The 16,825-nt window shown below is 36.7% G+C and overlaps 4 protein-coding genes across 4 annotated transcripts in view; 1 reads left to right on the top strand and 3 right to left on the bottom strand.

Annotated features, from left to right (window-relative positions):
* The window catches only part of pms1 (PMS1 homolog 1, mismatch repair system component), a 46,655-nt gene extending 30,024 nt beyond the window's left edge, over nucleotides 1–16,631 (bottom strand). Inside the window, exon 1 of the mRNA XM_028435892.1 lies at nucleotides 16,564–16,631. Coding sequence (XP_028291693.1) covers nucleotides 16,564–16,575 — 12 coding nt within the window. The 5' untranslated portion in view covers nucleotides 16,576–16,631. The remainder of the gene's footprint in view (nucleotides 1–16,563) is intronic.
* On the top strand, nucleotides 883–10,142 carry ormdl1 (ORMDL sphingolipid biosynthesis regulator 1). Its single transcript, XM_028435952.1, has 4 exons — nucleotides 883–1,014; nucleotides 2,729–2,908; nucleotides 8,985–9,136; nucleotides 9,223–10,142. Exons 2-4 carry the CDS (start codon nucleotides 2,735–2,737, stop codon nucleotides 9,356–9,358), a joined length of 462 nt encoding a protein of 153 aa, XP_028291753.1. The 5' UTR covers nucleotides 883–1,014; nucleotides 2,729–2,734; the 3' UTR covers nucleotides 9,359–10,142.
* On the bottom strand, nucleotides 11,551–16,629 carry adat3 (adenosine deaminase tRNA specific 3). Its single transcript, XM_028435933.1, has 2 exons — nucleotides 16,564–16,629; nucleotides 11,551–13,062 (listed from the first exon to the last, which is right to left on the bottom strand). The coding sequence occupies exons 1-2, from the start codon at nucleotides 16,573–16,575 to the stop codon at nucleotides 12,043–12,045; spliced, it is 1,032 nt and encodes a 343-aa protein (XP_028291734.1). The 5' UTR covers nucleotides 16,576–16,629; the 3' UTR covers nucleotides 11,551–12,042.
* alkbh6 (alkB homolog 6) lies at nucleotides 14,499–16,649 on the bottom strand. The gene is made up of 2 exons (XM_028435949.1): nucleotides 16,564–16,649; nucleotides 14,499–15,330 (listed from the first exon to the last, which is right to left on the bottom strand). The coding sequence occupies exon 2, from the start codon at nucleotides 15,323–15,325 to the stop codon at nucleotides 14,621–14,623; it is 705 nt and encodes a 234-aa protein (XP_028291750.1). The 5' UTR covers nucleotides 15,326–15,330; nucleotides 16,564–16,649; the 3' UTR covers nucleotides 14,499–14,620.
* Between the last annotated feature and the right edge of the window lie 176 nt (nucleotides 16,650–16,825).

Here is a 16,825-nt window from a genome sequence, read left to right as displayed (position 1 = left end):
TCAGAGTTATGATATAAAACAAAGAGATGCACCAATAATTAGCTCCAATATTTGTCAGTTTTCTGCAATTGTAAGGTTTAAAATCATATTGGTCAAGAATGAGACGAATATTCAAATTATATAATCGAAAAAAAAATTACTACTTCTTTTTGCCGTTTTCTGAAATATTTTCCTTTACATGCATAACCCTCTGTGACTTTGTCTGTTTTCAATAATCGAGTATCCAACAGTTTATTGATGTTTTTAATCAACACAATCAGGCCAGAGTCAGGGTTGGGGTCAATTAATGCAATGTAATGTAACGCAATTTGTAATTGTGTAATTGGTAATGAATTACAATTACAATTATGACATAATTAGAATTGTAATCTAAATTGCAAACGTAGTTGAATTGTAATTGAGTTCAGATAACTGACTTAGTAATTGTAATTGGCATGGAAAGACAATAAAAATTGTCATTTACGATGTAAATAAATGCAAAACTGGGAAACCATGTTACCGTTCTAATTGAGAAAGTAATTGTCATCGACTTTCAGGGGAAAAGTAATAAGTGTAATTTTAATCGTAACTGTAATTGGAAAAAATACAGGTCAACAAAATAGTAATTGAGTTGTAATTAAACATGGATAATTGAATACGTAATTGTAATTTAAAATGAAATTCACCTCAACCCTGGCCAGAATACATAAAAAAAATACAAATAAACACAACCAAAAGAGACTGTAAGTAAGATACTGTACCAGTTATAAATGAACTATTTGAAAAATTAAATTAAATTAAATCTAGTGAAATTTATTATTATTTTTAAACTAAATACATGCAGCGGGAAGCTGCCTGAGAAGTCAAGAAAAGGGGAAAAGATTTCGTGTGAAACCGTGACGTCACGTCTTCTTCCGCCTCCGTTGGTTACGTCGTTCAGTCTGCGCCTGTTGGGAGCTGAGAACAACAACAGGCGGATAAAACGCTTCTGTCTGCACCACTTTCTACACAAACCTCCACTGCTCGCTGCTCCTTGTATGTCTGAAACGCTTTTTATTTTAAATCGCTTTTATACATTTAAACGTTTGTCGCAGCGCCTTTGGTGTTGCCAGCTGACTTGCTAGGTAAACATTTGCGCATTGGCTCGGGCTATAAACTACTGGAGAAAACGCTTTATAATACAATGCTAAATCTTACACGTGGGTTCATTGGGACTGGACTAGTAAACTGTAAGCGTTCATGTTTTTAAAAGAAGCTCGTGTGTTTGTGTTTGGTTCCTGTGCTGTTCTTCCCCTGCCTGTAGTCAGATCTATGTTTACATTCAGCACTAGTAGGCCTTGTATCTCTTTAAATATCTTTGACGTAGTTAGTTTTTGGTTACATTTGTTCAAATATAACATCGATATGAGTTACACGAGACGTGAGCGTCAATAACGAGATTGTCAAACATAAGACCTGCGGACTAAACCCGACCCGCCACTGTTGTCCGATGAGGCTCATGGAATGATTGCATAATAGTGCTCAAGCCTAATACTAAGTTAGATGTTGGATGTTATACAGATCACCATAAAGTGATGGATTATGAACTTGTTGAAAAAAACATTCTAATCAATGTTTGGAAGATCTTGCTAATGCTTTTAATCACTTTATGTGCGAATTTACATAGTTGGATGTCTTATTTTTACTAATGCAAAGTATATACATAATTTGATTCTGTCATTATTCTAAAATCATTGTTCTGTTATTTTTCTGGTTCAGCCCTCCTGAGAACAAATTGCAGTATGTATGTGTACCAAAAACATCCAGTAACATATCTTCACTACCAGTCATCAGATGGTCGCGAAGGTGGTGAATTGTTTCAAGTCTATCATTTAATGACTGTAGTGTACGTTCTGTAAGTCTTTCATTTGTTCCAATCTGGCTGCTGAAAGTTTGCCAAAGGATAAAGTTCAATTTGATTGCAAAAAGTGCTGTTAGTGTTTGCTTATCACGCGTGCTGTGCACCTACTGGGAGAGCAAAGTTCTCCAGTGGTTCTTTCTGGTCATTTAGTGCCTCCTTAAAGTAGATACCCATGAGAGGAGAAAAATGGCACAAGGTTGATTATAATGATTTTGATTTGTTCAAGCACAGGACCAACCTTAGTGTTGTTGCAGACCGTGCTCAAGTTTTTTGGCTCACGTTCCCCCTTTCTCTTATTTCTGAATCCAAGTCCCCCCTTTGTCTGACTACAATATTTTGCTTAGAAAACTATTTAAAAACAACTTTAGATCATAATGATGGAATGAATGAATGATAAACATTTTAAAGACTAATTTTGTAAATAAGTGGAAAGAAACGGTATTTACTGCAGTGGTTCACAACCTTTTTTGGATTGTGACATTTTCATGTTTGAGCTCAGATTTTTTTTGAAAGTATAGAAATACAGTTCTGTACCCCCTGTAGTGCCATCGCGTACCCCCATTTGAGTAACACTGCATTATATCATTGAATGTCACTAACCTCTTTCAGCAGAATAGTCAATAAGCAAAAGTGGTTCTGGAATATTTTTTAGGAATAAAACCATTTTGAGGTGTTGATTTAACTTTAGCAGGTGGTCATGATGCTATATTCTGACCTATGAATATAAGCACAATCAGTGAGCTGACTCTTGTATCATTCTGCTGGCACAATCACATCGTTAGGAAGTTTGTACCAGTAACTAACACGCTGCACAGAAACGTCACGTGTTGACTGTGTTTCTGTCCACAGAGCAGAATGAATGTGGGTGTGGCACACAGTGAGGTGAACCCCAACACTCGGGTGATGAACAGTCGTGGGATCTGGCTGACCTACGCCCTGGGTGTTGGAATACTTCACGTAGTGCTCTTGAGTATACCCTTCTTCAGTGTACCAGTGGTGTGGACTCTGACAAACGTCATTCACAATTTGGTAAGTTCATCCAACCTTTCATCAGTAGTGATTGCATCATAAAGTCTGCTTTTCCACCACAAATATTGAAGTCTTAGGTATAGGTTAACTATAGGTGTAAGAAAAACAAAACAATTTGGGGATATATCGTAATATTTCACAGCACAATTATCGTATGGATCCAATCATGTTTTTATTTGACAAAAAAACTTAACTTAATTGTGCTAACATCTGCGTAGCACGTAAACGCCCAGTCACTAGGTGTCAGTGAACCACATCAGACCTTGTTAAACTACCACCTACTCCTCAATGCATTTTAACTTGGACGTTGATTGCACTTCATTTTCATAAAACTTACTGTGCACTTTAATAGATGTATGTAAAAAAATTAGGAACTTAACAAAATGAGAATCTGTTGTAGAAGCAAAAAACTTCATTTGACACTTCATCAAATTGTCAAATGTAATTTGACACTTTGATAAACATACCACCTTTTTTTATTAGTACTTTAATTACAGTTAGTTACCATTTACTTGTTCTCGCAAGTCTAAAAAAAGATGAACTAAATTGTATTTCAGACCATATTGTACTTGTAAAGGTGAAATTTGTAATTATTGATATCGCGATATATTGCGATGTATATCATATTGTTTAGTATTGGGATATGTCGTGAAATCGTATTGTATTGTCAGATTCATGGCAATGCACACCCCTAAGGTTTACCCAGGGGTGTCAAACTCATTTTATTTCCGAGTGATTTTCATGAGTAATTTCAACATTATTGTGCCTTTGTTTGTACTTCTACGTATACATAAAATATAAAATATGTAAGAAACCAACAATAATAAGCAATCAGTGATAAATATCAGTCAAAACAGGGTCTTCACTTTAAATCTCCTAGATTTGTGACCAATTTTTATTTAATTAAGGAAAATGTTATGTAATAATTTGAGGAAAATGAAACAATTTTGTAAGAATTTTGAGTTTTTTTTTTTACAATGGTTTAACATTAAAAATGAAAACTGTGAGCTCCTGTGCATGTTGTGGAGTTTAATTTACACAATGTAAATGCACAATGCTCAGGGGCCGGATTTGGCCCCTGAGCCTTGAGTTTGACACTTGGGTTAACCTAAAAAAGGATGTTGGTTGATAGCTTTTTTCCTCTTTTTTTTGGTTGATAGTTTTGACATTTCTGCCTGGATATTTTCATGCTAGGCACTAATAACTAAAACGAGCTGTGCTCTAGTCTCAACCCTGTGATTAAGCAAATAAAGTTTGTTTGAAAAGCCAAGAAAGCTCTAGATCTGTCATCAGCCTAGAGCCAGCGCTCGGTTTTTCTTGCTTCAAACAAGAGTAAGCAATTGATCAAGCAATTGATCGAGCACTTGGCTTTGTAAGTGTTTTTGAAAACATTTTGAATATCAGAGCATTAGCTTGTCACATCGGCCACCATCTCATGGACTCGATTGATTATCACATCTTGTGTGGACTTGTTCAAATATGCTCTATATTTGGTAGGCCGTCCACATGACACAACACGTGAGCCACAGTTCTATTTACTTTACACCACATAAACAGTGCAGAGGAAACCGATCTGTTTTTTAAATGCATCACCCAAATGTTAAGAAACAAATGATTCATGTGACACCATTGATTAGTGCACACACAAAGCAGGATTGTACAGAAAGCTGTTTCCGTCACCACTGAGATCACTTTCAGCAGTATGCTGATTAAGCTTCAGCTATGTATGTGTCAGCACTTTTTTCCTCTATAACACAGGTTCTCCACTTTGAGTTGAATGGTTTTTTCCCGTTTTGAGACTTTATTCTCACTGTGATTACACAACCTAAATCAGTTGGCACTCGTTACCACAGTAAAAAGATTCAAAACTAATTCCATAGAGTAGTTAGTAAGGGTGTCAGAAAAAATCTATTATCGTATCAATCCAAACAAAAGTCCAAATCATGTTTTTTAACTAAAAAAACATTTAATTAGGCTAACATATGCATAGCATGTAAACGCCTGGTCACTAGATAATTCATGAAGTTGGAAGTTAGACGAAGCCCAACAAAACCCTAAAAACTCCAGAAACACAGAAAAAGTCAGCAAAATGCTCAAAATGTCAACAAAAGTACACTACATAACAACAAAAATACAAAGATTAAAAAAAAAAAATTCATAAAACACACAAATGGACAAAGACACATTAAACAAGCACTTAAACACACAAAAGGGCTACAAAACAACAACATATACAAAAGAACCTAAAAGAAAAATGGCAACAAAATTGCATAAAATGACAATAACAAAAAATAAACCAAAAACACACAAGAAGACAACAAAAATTTGCCATATTGAAAAGAAAATCTACAAAATGAATTCAAAAACACAAAATATCTAAAAACTAAAAAAAAAACACCAAGAAGGTCACACAAAAAGACTAAAATGACAAAATCCTTTGTTCTTTCCTGTGTTAATGCTTAGATTGGTTTATTTTATTCTAAACATGAATGTTAATAATGTGGCCCTTGGATCAGACGATCACATTTTTGTGGCCACGCTGTGATTGAAGTTGCCTGACATCAGACCTTGTTAAACTATCTCACTCCTCAGTGCATTTTAGCTGGAAGTTGATTGCACTTTATTTTCATAAAACATACTGGACACTTTTATAGATGTATGCGGTTACTTTCCTTAAGAATTTAAGAACTTAACAGAATCAGAATTCAGTTGTAGAAGCATTTGACAGTTTGATAAACATACCACTTGTTTTAGATAATGGTACTTGAATTACACTTACCATTTACTTGTTCTCACAAGTTTAAAAAAATGAAATAAATTGTATTTCATACCATTTTGTATTTGTAAAGATGAAATTTGTAATTATTGATATCTTGATATATCGCAATGTATATCATATTGTTTAGTAATTGGAATGCTAGCTAATGCTAATGCTAGTTATGGGTAATGCTTATGCAGGGAAGAATGAGTACAGAAAAAAATCTACTTAAGTAGAAGTACTGTTACTTTGATGAAATTTTACATAAGTAGAAGTAAAGTTACTGGTGTAAAAGTAAAACGTAGATCACTTAAAATGTACTCAGAGTAAAAATTGGGTTGGGACTTATAAAAAAAACCTGGCGTACTGACCCTGCCGTACGCACAAAATCATGAGAAACGGGAAACTCCGCCCCCAACAGAAGAAGGACAAAATTAATGACAGCTCTGTGAACATATGTGAAATAAATGAAAAAAAAAAGAAATGATTTGTGTGAAATAATCAAACATTGCACATTTCACAACACATATCATATATGAAGGATGTAAATTAAAAAAATCGGGGCTTTCGCCTTTAATTGGCCATGTAATGTTAGTACATTAATGGAATTTGTCCTCTGCATTTAACCCATCCCTGAGGAGCAGTGGGCAGCCTTTTTGCGGCGCCTGGGGAGCAGTTCGGGGTTAAGGGACTTGCTCAACATCCCACAGTGATGGCCCAGGTGAGGCTTTAACCGGCAACCCTCCGATTACAAGCCCAGCGTCCTTAACCACTAGACCAAAAACTGAGGAAAAAATTGTACTGACACCACAGAGTGACGTGCGCACTCCTACAAATGCAGTTTTATATTATGTATCACAGTAGTAATTAAAATCACATGATCATTGCGCAAAACTGCCGATCAATTGGCTACAACACATGTAGCTGTTATAAAAAGGAACGCACTCACAATGCGTAAAAACACACAGTGGCTTATCAGGCACTGCTGGAGGACGAGGTGGTCCGGAGCCCCCGGCCTATACTCACCAGTAAACACCCGGATCAGAAAGTATGGTTTTACTTGAAATTAAATATTGTAATTTCATCAAGATTTAGCAAGATTTATTTTACTCTGCAACAAAATCTCTTTCCAATGTAACAAAGTACAGTTACTTGAAACAAAATTGACTTAAAAGTAAAATTACAGATTTTAGAAAGTACTCAAAAAAGTAGAAGTACGCAAAAAAGCTACTCAATTACAGTAACGAGAGTAAATGTAATGCATTACTTTCCACCCCTGTGCTAATGCTAGCTAATGCAATGCGACATAGGTCAGCAGCTGCATCCTCCCTTGCATTTTCTTCAGGAAATGCAAAAATTCTCATTAACAAATTACGTTGAGATCAACATGCCTCTCCTCTGCTCACCTGTGAGTGCAGCACGCTGTGCACGACTGATAGAATTTAAAACTTTCAGTTTCTTTAGGACAGATAGTTTGAATTATTGATCCCCAGTGAGGATTTGTGAATGTTTTAAATGTCTGCACTGCTCTGACAAGGCTGAATCTAATGATTGTGTCATCATAAAACCCGACATTAGACCTGGGATTGAGCCACAAAGCAAAGATCCAAATGGCTGGTTTGATGTTTGTAGTGACAGACTGTAATATCCAATTACAAGTAGTCATTGCAATCTTTCAGCCCGATTGAAAGAGTGAGTTGCTAGAAATGGATTGATGAGATAACGTCTATAATAACAGGCTGAGGAATGACACGTTAGACCAGGGGTGTCAAACTCATTTTAGTTCTGGGGCCAAATATGGATAAGTTTGATCTCAAGTGGGTCGCAGAGGTGGGGAATCCAACATATCCATCATTAGTGCTACTTTGCATTTCCATGTATAAATAATGATAGAGTATATAAGGTACCAACAATATCCAAGCATTAGGTGACAGGTACTGACTATATTTATTTAATTTGGGAAAATCTTGTCAACTAATTTGAGGATTGGGCAGGATTTTGGAAAAACTAGGTTTATTTAATTAATTTCAGAGTAAAAATTACTTCCATCTAGGTCTGGGCAAAAATATCGATTTATCAAATTTGTAGATAAAAACAATTTTTATTTTGCAATTTTGAGTTTAAATTTCATTTATTTTTTTCCACCACAGTTTTTTCAGACTTTCGCATTCCGTCCTTGTGGGTTACCATAGCACATTGTAATCCATTTACATTTGTTTACCCTTTGAGTAGGTTATATGTGTGCCACAGGCATCTTTAATATTTTATTCGCACTATGCTGAGATGCTAAGGGAAGTTTTTTTTTTTAATTGTAATATTATATGTTGTAAAATATGTAGTAATGTGATTTCTTAATTAGAAAATTGAAGCGACTGTGAAGTTGATGGTTCACTTCTGCTTAAACCTGGATTAAAGCTTGAAATAGTTGAATGACAGAATCATTTACTTTTTATTTTGGAATTGTTCTATGCATTTTAACTCTTGAGGACAATCACAACAATAAAGTTGCACTTTTGTCAATATATCTGATGTCTGCAGTCATTTTTAAGTGCATTAGAAAGAAAAAAATAGAAAATCAAATCGAAACTCATTTTTCTTTAAAAAAAAAAATTGGAGATTTGGTTTTTTTATGCAAAATCACCCAGCCCTACTTCCATTGTGTTATACAAGCATGGTTAAACTGCCAATCCCTGCAAATAATTTGTCACAAATTCAATGAAACTCTACTTGAATAATTGTAAAGTTCTACTTCCAAAAAGATGTGTTGAAATGTTGTGTGTATTATTTTGCATGGATGCCAATATTTTTGTTTGGACATGATACAGTGATTCAAAATTAGTCCCAATTTCTGTGTAATTTCATTAAATAATTCCCATGAAAAGTTTCTATTTTTTGAATATTGCCAAAATTCCCAAGCTTAGGTTTTTGTAGAAATTTGGCAGATATTTTACACCTCTTTGCAACCCTACTGAGACATCCACAACGAAATTATTTGTTCGTTTACACTGTTTTCTCAGCCATTTTCATTTTCCTCTGCTGGCCAATTTGGATGTTTTAAAGGACCTGATTTGGCCCCCGCGCTTCGAGTTTGACACGTGCGTTAGACTGTGTATATAACATAAATAATGAACTTCAAGAACAGAATGGGATAAAGTCTATACTTCTTCCACACTTGCATTGTGAACATCATGCACCCACCACTAACCCAGAGAACAGTCAAATGTGATGGTACACCATTGTCTATTTCCCCTCATTTCTAGCCATGCTATTTCCACACTAATCCCATCATCCTTATTGACCATCTCTGTGTTTCTTCAGGGAATGTATGTGTTCATGCACGCAGTCAAAGGAACTCCCTTTGAGACCCCAGACCAAGGAAAAGCCAGACTGCTCACACACTGGGAACAGCTGGACTACGGCGTACAGTTCACATCATCCAGAAAGTTCTTCACCATCTCACCAATCATCTTGTATGTATTCTCTCTTCTCTGCCTTTTTTCTCATCCAATACCTTGATGCTGTATTTACTATTTTGTTTTTTTTCTCCATTCCACAGATATTTTCTGGCTAGTTTCTACACAAAATACGACACAACGCATTTTGTCATCAACACCGCCTCTCTGCTCAGTGTTCTGATCCCTAAACTACCACAGCTACACGGAGTGAGAATCTTAGGCATCAATAAGTATTAAGCTCATTTAAATGCTGTGCCCATTAACTACAGAAGGTAAACCCTTCATTACCCATGTGTGTAGAAAAACATACTGTTTTTGTAAAAGCCACTGAAGTCTTTTGGACTGGTCCGGTCGGAGATGAAACAGCAGTTTGAAGATGATGGAATGCCATATGCATAACTAACTTATGTTTGAATATTTAATGATGTCTTTTTGGCCTTTGTAGACCTGGGCTGGCCTAGGCTTCAGCGGGGCGTTTGGTTGAGTTTGATTTCCCTTTCCTGCGCTCTTTGTTAGCTCCACTTTACACAGTGACACACATTGTGAGTGTGTCACAAAGAGGCTCCAAGTGTATTTTTCAAAGATGTTTACTTTGTAAGGGCAGGAGCCCTGGGCTTGCTTCGTATCGGTATTGTTTTCAATTTGTAATTGATGTCAAACATATTCTAAAGAGTTAAAGGTAGAATCAGAACTCTTATTTGCATGACTTCCTTTGTATGTGAATCATTGCTCTTTGTAACTAATCCAAATATAACCAACATTTGTCTTTGTGCAGTTGAATGTTTGGTCCTGTAAACTGAACCGTGGTTTATCTAGAGATGAAGAAGGTTATTGTTGTCAGGTGGAGTGTTTACTGACCAGGTGTCTGAGGTCTGACAAACTTAACCTTATGTAGCTGCCCTCCTAAGAGTTTTCATTTCTTGCTATATTCGAGGCAGCTAATCCTGTTTTTCCAGCCATAGCTGATAGCAGTAAATATGACTTGTTCTTTAATCTAATTAAAATTGTTGTGTTCACCACACTGCCTTGTCTCATGGCGGTGTATCCCACAGGATCCAGTGACTATGATGTAGCTGGATCGGTGCGTTCTAAAATACTTTCTTTCATCGCCACTTGATGCTCTTTGGACGTCATATTGAGTGATGACCTTTACAGATTCCAAACACCAATGCCACATTCAAAATGAGCCCTCGCGTTTGTATCTGCTCTCTGGAAAGGAATCATCCCAATGATGGTATAATAAACACTAATCTGTCAGTTACTGAACGCACATTAACTATGTAAAAAGATAAAATCCTTGTGTCAAAGTCATAGCCCAGGGGTGAAATTTGGCCATTTGGAGTATCCGAATCAGCCCTCAGGAGAAAGTGAAAACGACTGAGAAAAAATAAATCATTGCATGAATAAAACTGGTTCATACAAACTTCTCCAATTTTTCTGAAATATTTACACAATATTTCCCTTAATTAAATAGAAATTGGTCACAAAATCTAGGAAATTTAAAGTGAAGATTCTGTTGGGACTAATGTCTATAACTTCATTAAGTATTATATGTATACTTAGAAGTGTAAACTATAGGGCACAATAACTTTGAAATTACTCAACAACAATGCAGATCTAAACATTCACTCAGATACTGTATGACAATTTAATACAATGCAATAATTATCATTTTAAACTTTAGAGACTAGGGGTGGGCGATATGGGGAAAAATGTATCACGATTTTTTCTTTGTAAAATCAATAAAAACAAACCAATTCACCCACTTAAAATCATTGCCCTAAATGGAAAAAATGGAATAAAAGGTCATTTAAGACAAGGTAATTTTCAAATAATTTTTAAAATTGTATGTAAACAACTTAACAAACTGGTTCCAAGTACAATTAACATCAAACAAAAAGGCTGACAAGTTATTTTAGTCACACAGTCTTTTTACTTTGTTTAACTAAAGTTGTGTAGCATTAGCAACACTTGCTACATAACAAGGCAGCAGATCAGTCTAGTGATTTCCATTTGTTTTTGAGGTAATACACTTTTTGGTTACATTAGGCCTGGGTGATATGGACCAATATTCATATCTCTATATTTTTCCTCAAAATGGCTATAGGTGGTGTAAACTCCATTTATTTATTTTATTTTATCAATAGTTTTGCAAGAAAAACAATAATGGGTCAGAGTCAGTGGAGAAAAATGCACATAGACCCTATTATTAATCACTAGCAGATCAATATCAACATTTTGTGTTACTTTTGACTTTTTCCTTCATTAAGGCTGAAATGTGTGATTCAATTCTGTAGTGTTGCTTCTCTCAGGACAGTTCTGAGTTGCTGAAAGTGGTTTTTAGTAGTTTTTTTTTTTAAGTAAGAGCACAGCGTACTTCTGCCCTGTTTAAGCGCTTAATAATTATTGATTATGGTTTGATGGTGTGATTTGGCAGAGAAAAAAACCTTTGGATGTGCTGTGTATGGACCACAGACATATGACGCAGACACGGCACCGCAAGGATTAAAATGTGCACTACAGACGGCTCTACGATCTCCGTGATTTGGGAGTTCGTCGTCATATTGTAATCCCTAATCTAATTGCGTCAGATCGCACACCCTTACTAGAGACCCTTTTTAAGATTTAAAATTTAGAGTAACGGTGCAGCGAAGACAATTATGGTATTTTCCAAGATAGCTTTAATTTCACTCATTAACATAAAAACAATCTGTATGTTGTATTGTATTGTGTGTTTGTCATTTGCATGAACAAAATAAATCAAAGGGCAAAAGAAAAAGTTCCAAAATTAGAATTATTCACACTTTAAACTGATCATTAAAAATAATGAGTTAAAATCTCTTGAAACAACACATTGATTTGTCTTGTTTTAATAAAAGGGGAATCTTGATATTTGATTTATTATAAAGTCCTTTTAACATTTATTTTTCCTCACTGTGATTCATATGATAAAGGTCCTCACACTCCTTTCTCAGAATTCCTTTGTACACCTCAAAGTGATGGTTCAGATCTTTCTGAGTGTGAATTTTGAACTTTGTCCCTAATGCACCATCAGCAGAGCCAGCTCCATAGAAAACTCGGCCAATCCGAGAGTGCACCAGTGCCATGGCACACATAACACAAGGCTCCCTGGTCACGTAAAGGTCATACCCAGTACAGATGTAGGGCTGAGAGCTTTGCCCTGGCTGGCCTTTAGTCGGGCTGAATCTACATGCAGGATAACTGTCAAATGAATAACAGCCACCACTCTGGCTTTGAGCCACAAGGTCGATACAGACCATGACTGCATGATGCAGAGGATGGTCCCTTCTGCAGTCGTGGCTTACTGCGATGATTCTCTCCTTCTCTGGGTCGACCATGACCGCTCCCACAGTCTTCATCCCCAACTCCATTCCCACCTTGGCAGCGGCCACAGCAGTCGTCATGTACATCTGCATCCTCACTCTCTGTTCAGGGCTGAAGAGCTCCCCTCTCAATGCCACCGTCACCTGTTTGTCCTCATGAAACGACGTGGGCCAGTGTTGGCTCACCTGCTCAAACTGGGCTCGGGTCAAGGGAGGACACGCAGGCACTTTTACCACAAAAGGTTCACCTAGTCCATCACATCTGACTCCATCAAGAGGCAGAAGGGAGCTGACCTCCTTTGTGGGAGCATCACTGACGAGACACACGAGAACTTCCAGTGGGTGAGGACCACCCCTCTCCTTACAAGCCCTCACCCTCTTTAGGTGTGGAAGGCTGGACATTGGATAGGCAATGTTCAGCTCCCTGATGAGCCGGGAAGTCTCTTTTTTGTTGGTAATGGGTGCAACGATCGCTTCAACCAGAGGAATGTCTTGTGACTGCTCTTCTGACAGCACAGGGTGAGCCACCCAGGAGTCTGCATCATTCCCTGGTCCTTTCCATCGTTTCTTCTGGGGCTCCATTGTTTGGTTGTCCTCCTGTCAGCACATTAGCAGGACAGAGCACATGACCACAAAACTCATTGGCATAGCAAAAAGGTTTACTTAACATCCTACACACAGGTTAAAGAAAAACATTGGAATAAACAATGACATCAAAAACATCTGTTTAGTAGATCCTCTCGTGGGTCACTCCTTTAATTTGGACTGTTAACCCAGGACTACTGTATAAAACACGATTACCTGCTCTGTCCAGTATCGCTAACCCCAGTTTTAACAAGCTATTAAGAGTTTTAATGACTTGATGAGTTTGGAAGGATGAATAACTGCATTTAGAACTTCGAACCAAGAGTTGGACGTTATGGGGTAAGTTGTTGAAAATATTATGACTCATTTTCTGTCATTTGAAGAGGCTGAGCAGCTTAAAATGTGTTAATTTTATAACACCAATGGATTTAAAATATGTTCACTTCTGTTACATTAATGATTACCACATTTATTATATTCTAAATTCACACACGCAAAAGTCCTGGAGATTCTCTTTACTTTTTGTTTTTAATTAATTTACATGTTTGATAATATTCTTTGGGTTCAGGCTTCCAAATGACTGTCTCTGGTTCCGTCTAGTGGCCAAACTTGGAACGATTTAGCTTCAGAGAGAGAGGTGAGTTGATGACATCATTCACCAGAATGGCTCTTTGGATTTTGAATTATAGCTTTAAATGTTGCGTTTACTTATTTCTCTGCATTGTTGCTTCTAAATTAGAAGGTTGTGGGGATTGGGTCCATCCAGTCATTCTGAGCAGGTGTTGCATGTTTTTTACATGAATAATAAAATACAGTATATAATAAATTATTTTGCCCTGCGATAGACTGGCACCCTGTCCAGGGTGTATCCCCGCGTAACACCCATTGTGAGTTAGAGATAGGCACCGGCAGACCCCTGCGACCCTGAAATAGGACAAAGCGGGTCCGAAAATGGATGGATGGATATAATATTTTTTTTATATAAATACGAAATATACTATAGACTTGAGGTCTATAAAGATAGAAGGTAGTAACATTGCATTTCACCAATATAACTGCTTTTATACTAGCCAAGTCTTGGTTTACCTATTTGGAGTTTGGATTTTTATTTGTCCCAAATTGAGTTTTTTGTACAATGCTCCCAATGTCAAAACAATGTCAAACACAAACAGTAAGCTGCATTCACTGTTCTATGTCGGATATTTCTAAGGTACCATTCTAATCAATTTAATTAGTTTGTAATAATGTATCTAAAGATTTGGCTGGGACACCCAGAGCCTGAAGACTGATGATTAACAATAGAATATCAAACATGCATGATCGATAACTACCACAACTGTTTAATAATTGTAACTTAATTATTCACCACAAATCCTTTTCAAACTAAAATACATTCAGGCTATTTTAGCAAATAATCAAAACAAATACCTTAAAAAAAAAGCTTTTAGTCCAAATAAATTGTAATTTTATTGATATGTATTCAGTAAACAGTCATATGATGCCTTATAAACTAAACCAGTTTAGCTGCAATAATATTTGTGTTTACAATATTTTACTGTTACATGCTTCCTCATTTCTTCCCCAGCATTAGCTTGGCCTTCATGACTTTGGGCACATGTCTAATGGTCAGAGACACTCTGGTGTCTCGTGTCAGAGTGTCTCCTGCTGATCCTCCAGCTGTTGGCAGGTTAACCACCTTGTCAGTCAGTGTGTCCTGGGTGCACCCTTGAATTCCATGAAGTAGATTATTGTACATGTCGTCCTGAAGGATCAGAAGACTGCGTGGCCTCAGCAGCAGAGAGAACTGGTAGCGGTTCTCCTCCGTCTGTGGTGCACTGGCCTCCAGGCTGGTGACAGGTGTGTAAAAATCTAGCAGTGTGTGTGAGCCCAGGCTGAGGGTTGTGACAGTAGGGTGGTACAGCGCACCGTCTTCATGGGGCATGATCCCCTCCCCAGGTTTGTATTCATTCACCAGAACGTGATTGGCTAGTTTGCCACTGAACGCACCGAGGGAGGAAATGTTCTCACAGTATTTCTGAAGCCAGTCTGGAATCCGCTCTGTCAGCATGCCTTTAGGATGAGGGAACCCTCCCCAGTTCTGGAGTCTTCTTCCTGACAGCTGGGTCCATTTAGTTTTCGGAGAATTGTAGACCTGCTGTAGCAGATACACCTCCTCATCCTCAGTTATGAAATCCTGGATGTAAAACACTGTTGGTGGGGCATCACTGAGCACAAACTGCTTCAGGTCCTCAGATATACAACCAGGATACTCCATGTTTCCTTCAGAAAAGTTGACACAAAAGGATTTTAAAACCCTTTTTATTTAAACCCTGATTCTCGTAAATACCAGAATTATATCTGGAATTATATGAGGCTCAAATATAGCATCACTGTCTAATTAAAAAGCTTAGGATGAGAGGATTGTAATAACTACTGAAGCTTTTAGGCAAAAAACCCACTCTGTGCAGCTATGTTAATCTCATTATTATACTGCTAGTAATACTAATGACACACTCACCCAAAACCTTGCTTTAATAAATAAATATGCTTTGATTTGTTTTTCTAAAATTAAAATGTACCCTCCCGCAAACAATGGGGTAAGATTTCCTTTCGTCACAGCCACTAAAATTAAACAACATATTTATAGAAAGGTTTCATATCATGAGATAAACAACATGAATGTTTTTGGGGTGATAATTATTTATTACTATGATAATTAGATTATAGCTACAGTATTAAATGTTTATGTTTGGACCTATTTTGGAGCAATTTTAGTGGGCTGTGACGAAAGGAAATCTTACCCACTTTGGTGTTCCAGTTCAACCGTAGACCATAAAATGTTGACTGAATCCTTAACTTTTCAAAAGCGACACCATTTGCTGGTTATTACCCAGAATTCCATCAACAAACAGTCGTCACGAAGCTGCAACGATAATGAATCACATAATAACACAACATAAATGAATCTAAGACATTCCGTTTGTCACCAGTTCAAACAGATGCAAGTTTATGACGTCAGAAATGTGCGCTGAAAGTAGCAGTGCGGATATAAAAATATATATATATTTTTTTCTGCTTCAAATTTTTAAACCAAACACATATTCTAAAATGTTAAGTTTGTTTCAGTTTTCCACACTGTTGAATTATGACACCCGATGTCATGTACTGAGATTGTATATGCGCAAATGCGGGCTACCGGAAAGTATTTTTTTGCTTTAAAAAAAAATGAAAAAAAAAAAAATGTTTATTTTTATTTTCAAAGTGAACGGACACATGTTTTTTGTTTATTGAATTATGTTAGGGTTATAATCTCAGGACGGAGGTAAATTCAGACCGTGACACCGGTATTTCTTAAACATTTTTTGCCTGTCACTGAAGACAACACAGCTCACAGCAAAGAAGACGAGCTCGTTTTAAACTAACAACAACGTCACACTGATGTTTGAAAGATTATTAATTCATAAGGTACATTAAACTGAAACCAGACAACAGTACACATAAACGGTACCTTACCTCATTTGACATCAAGTCTCAATAATTCCAGCAAAACTCAAAAGGAGTGTGGACTGGCGTTGTTACACTGGTGCAACTGACAAAAGTGTCCGTAGAAATTACAGTAAAATATTCTGGACCTATGTTTTAATTTCTGTCTATTTTACTGAGAAATTACATGAGTACAATTTATTATTACAAACATTCTGTATGAAAATTTACTGATGGTTTTTATAAGTTCTTAGGCTTATTGTGCTGGTTTCACGTTGCCCGGATTTATTTA

This window comes from Gouania willdenowi, chromosome 21 (genome assembly GCF_900634775.1).
Source record: "Gouania willdenowi chromosome 21, fGouWil2.1, whole genome shotgun sequence".
Taxonomy (NCBI): Eukaryota; Metazoa; Chordata; class Actinopteri; order Blenniiformes; family Gobiesocidae; genus Gouania; species Gouania willdenowi.
This window is presented reverse-complemented; position numbering and strand designations above follow the sequence as displayed.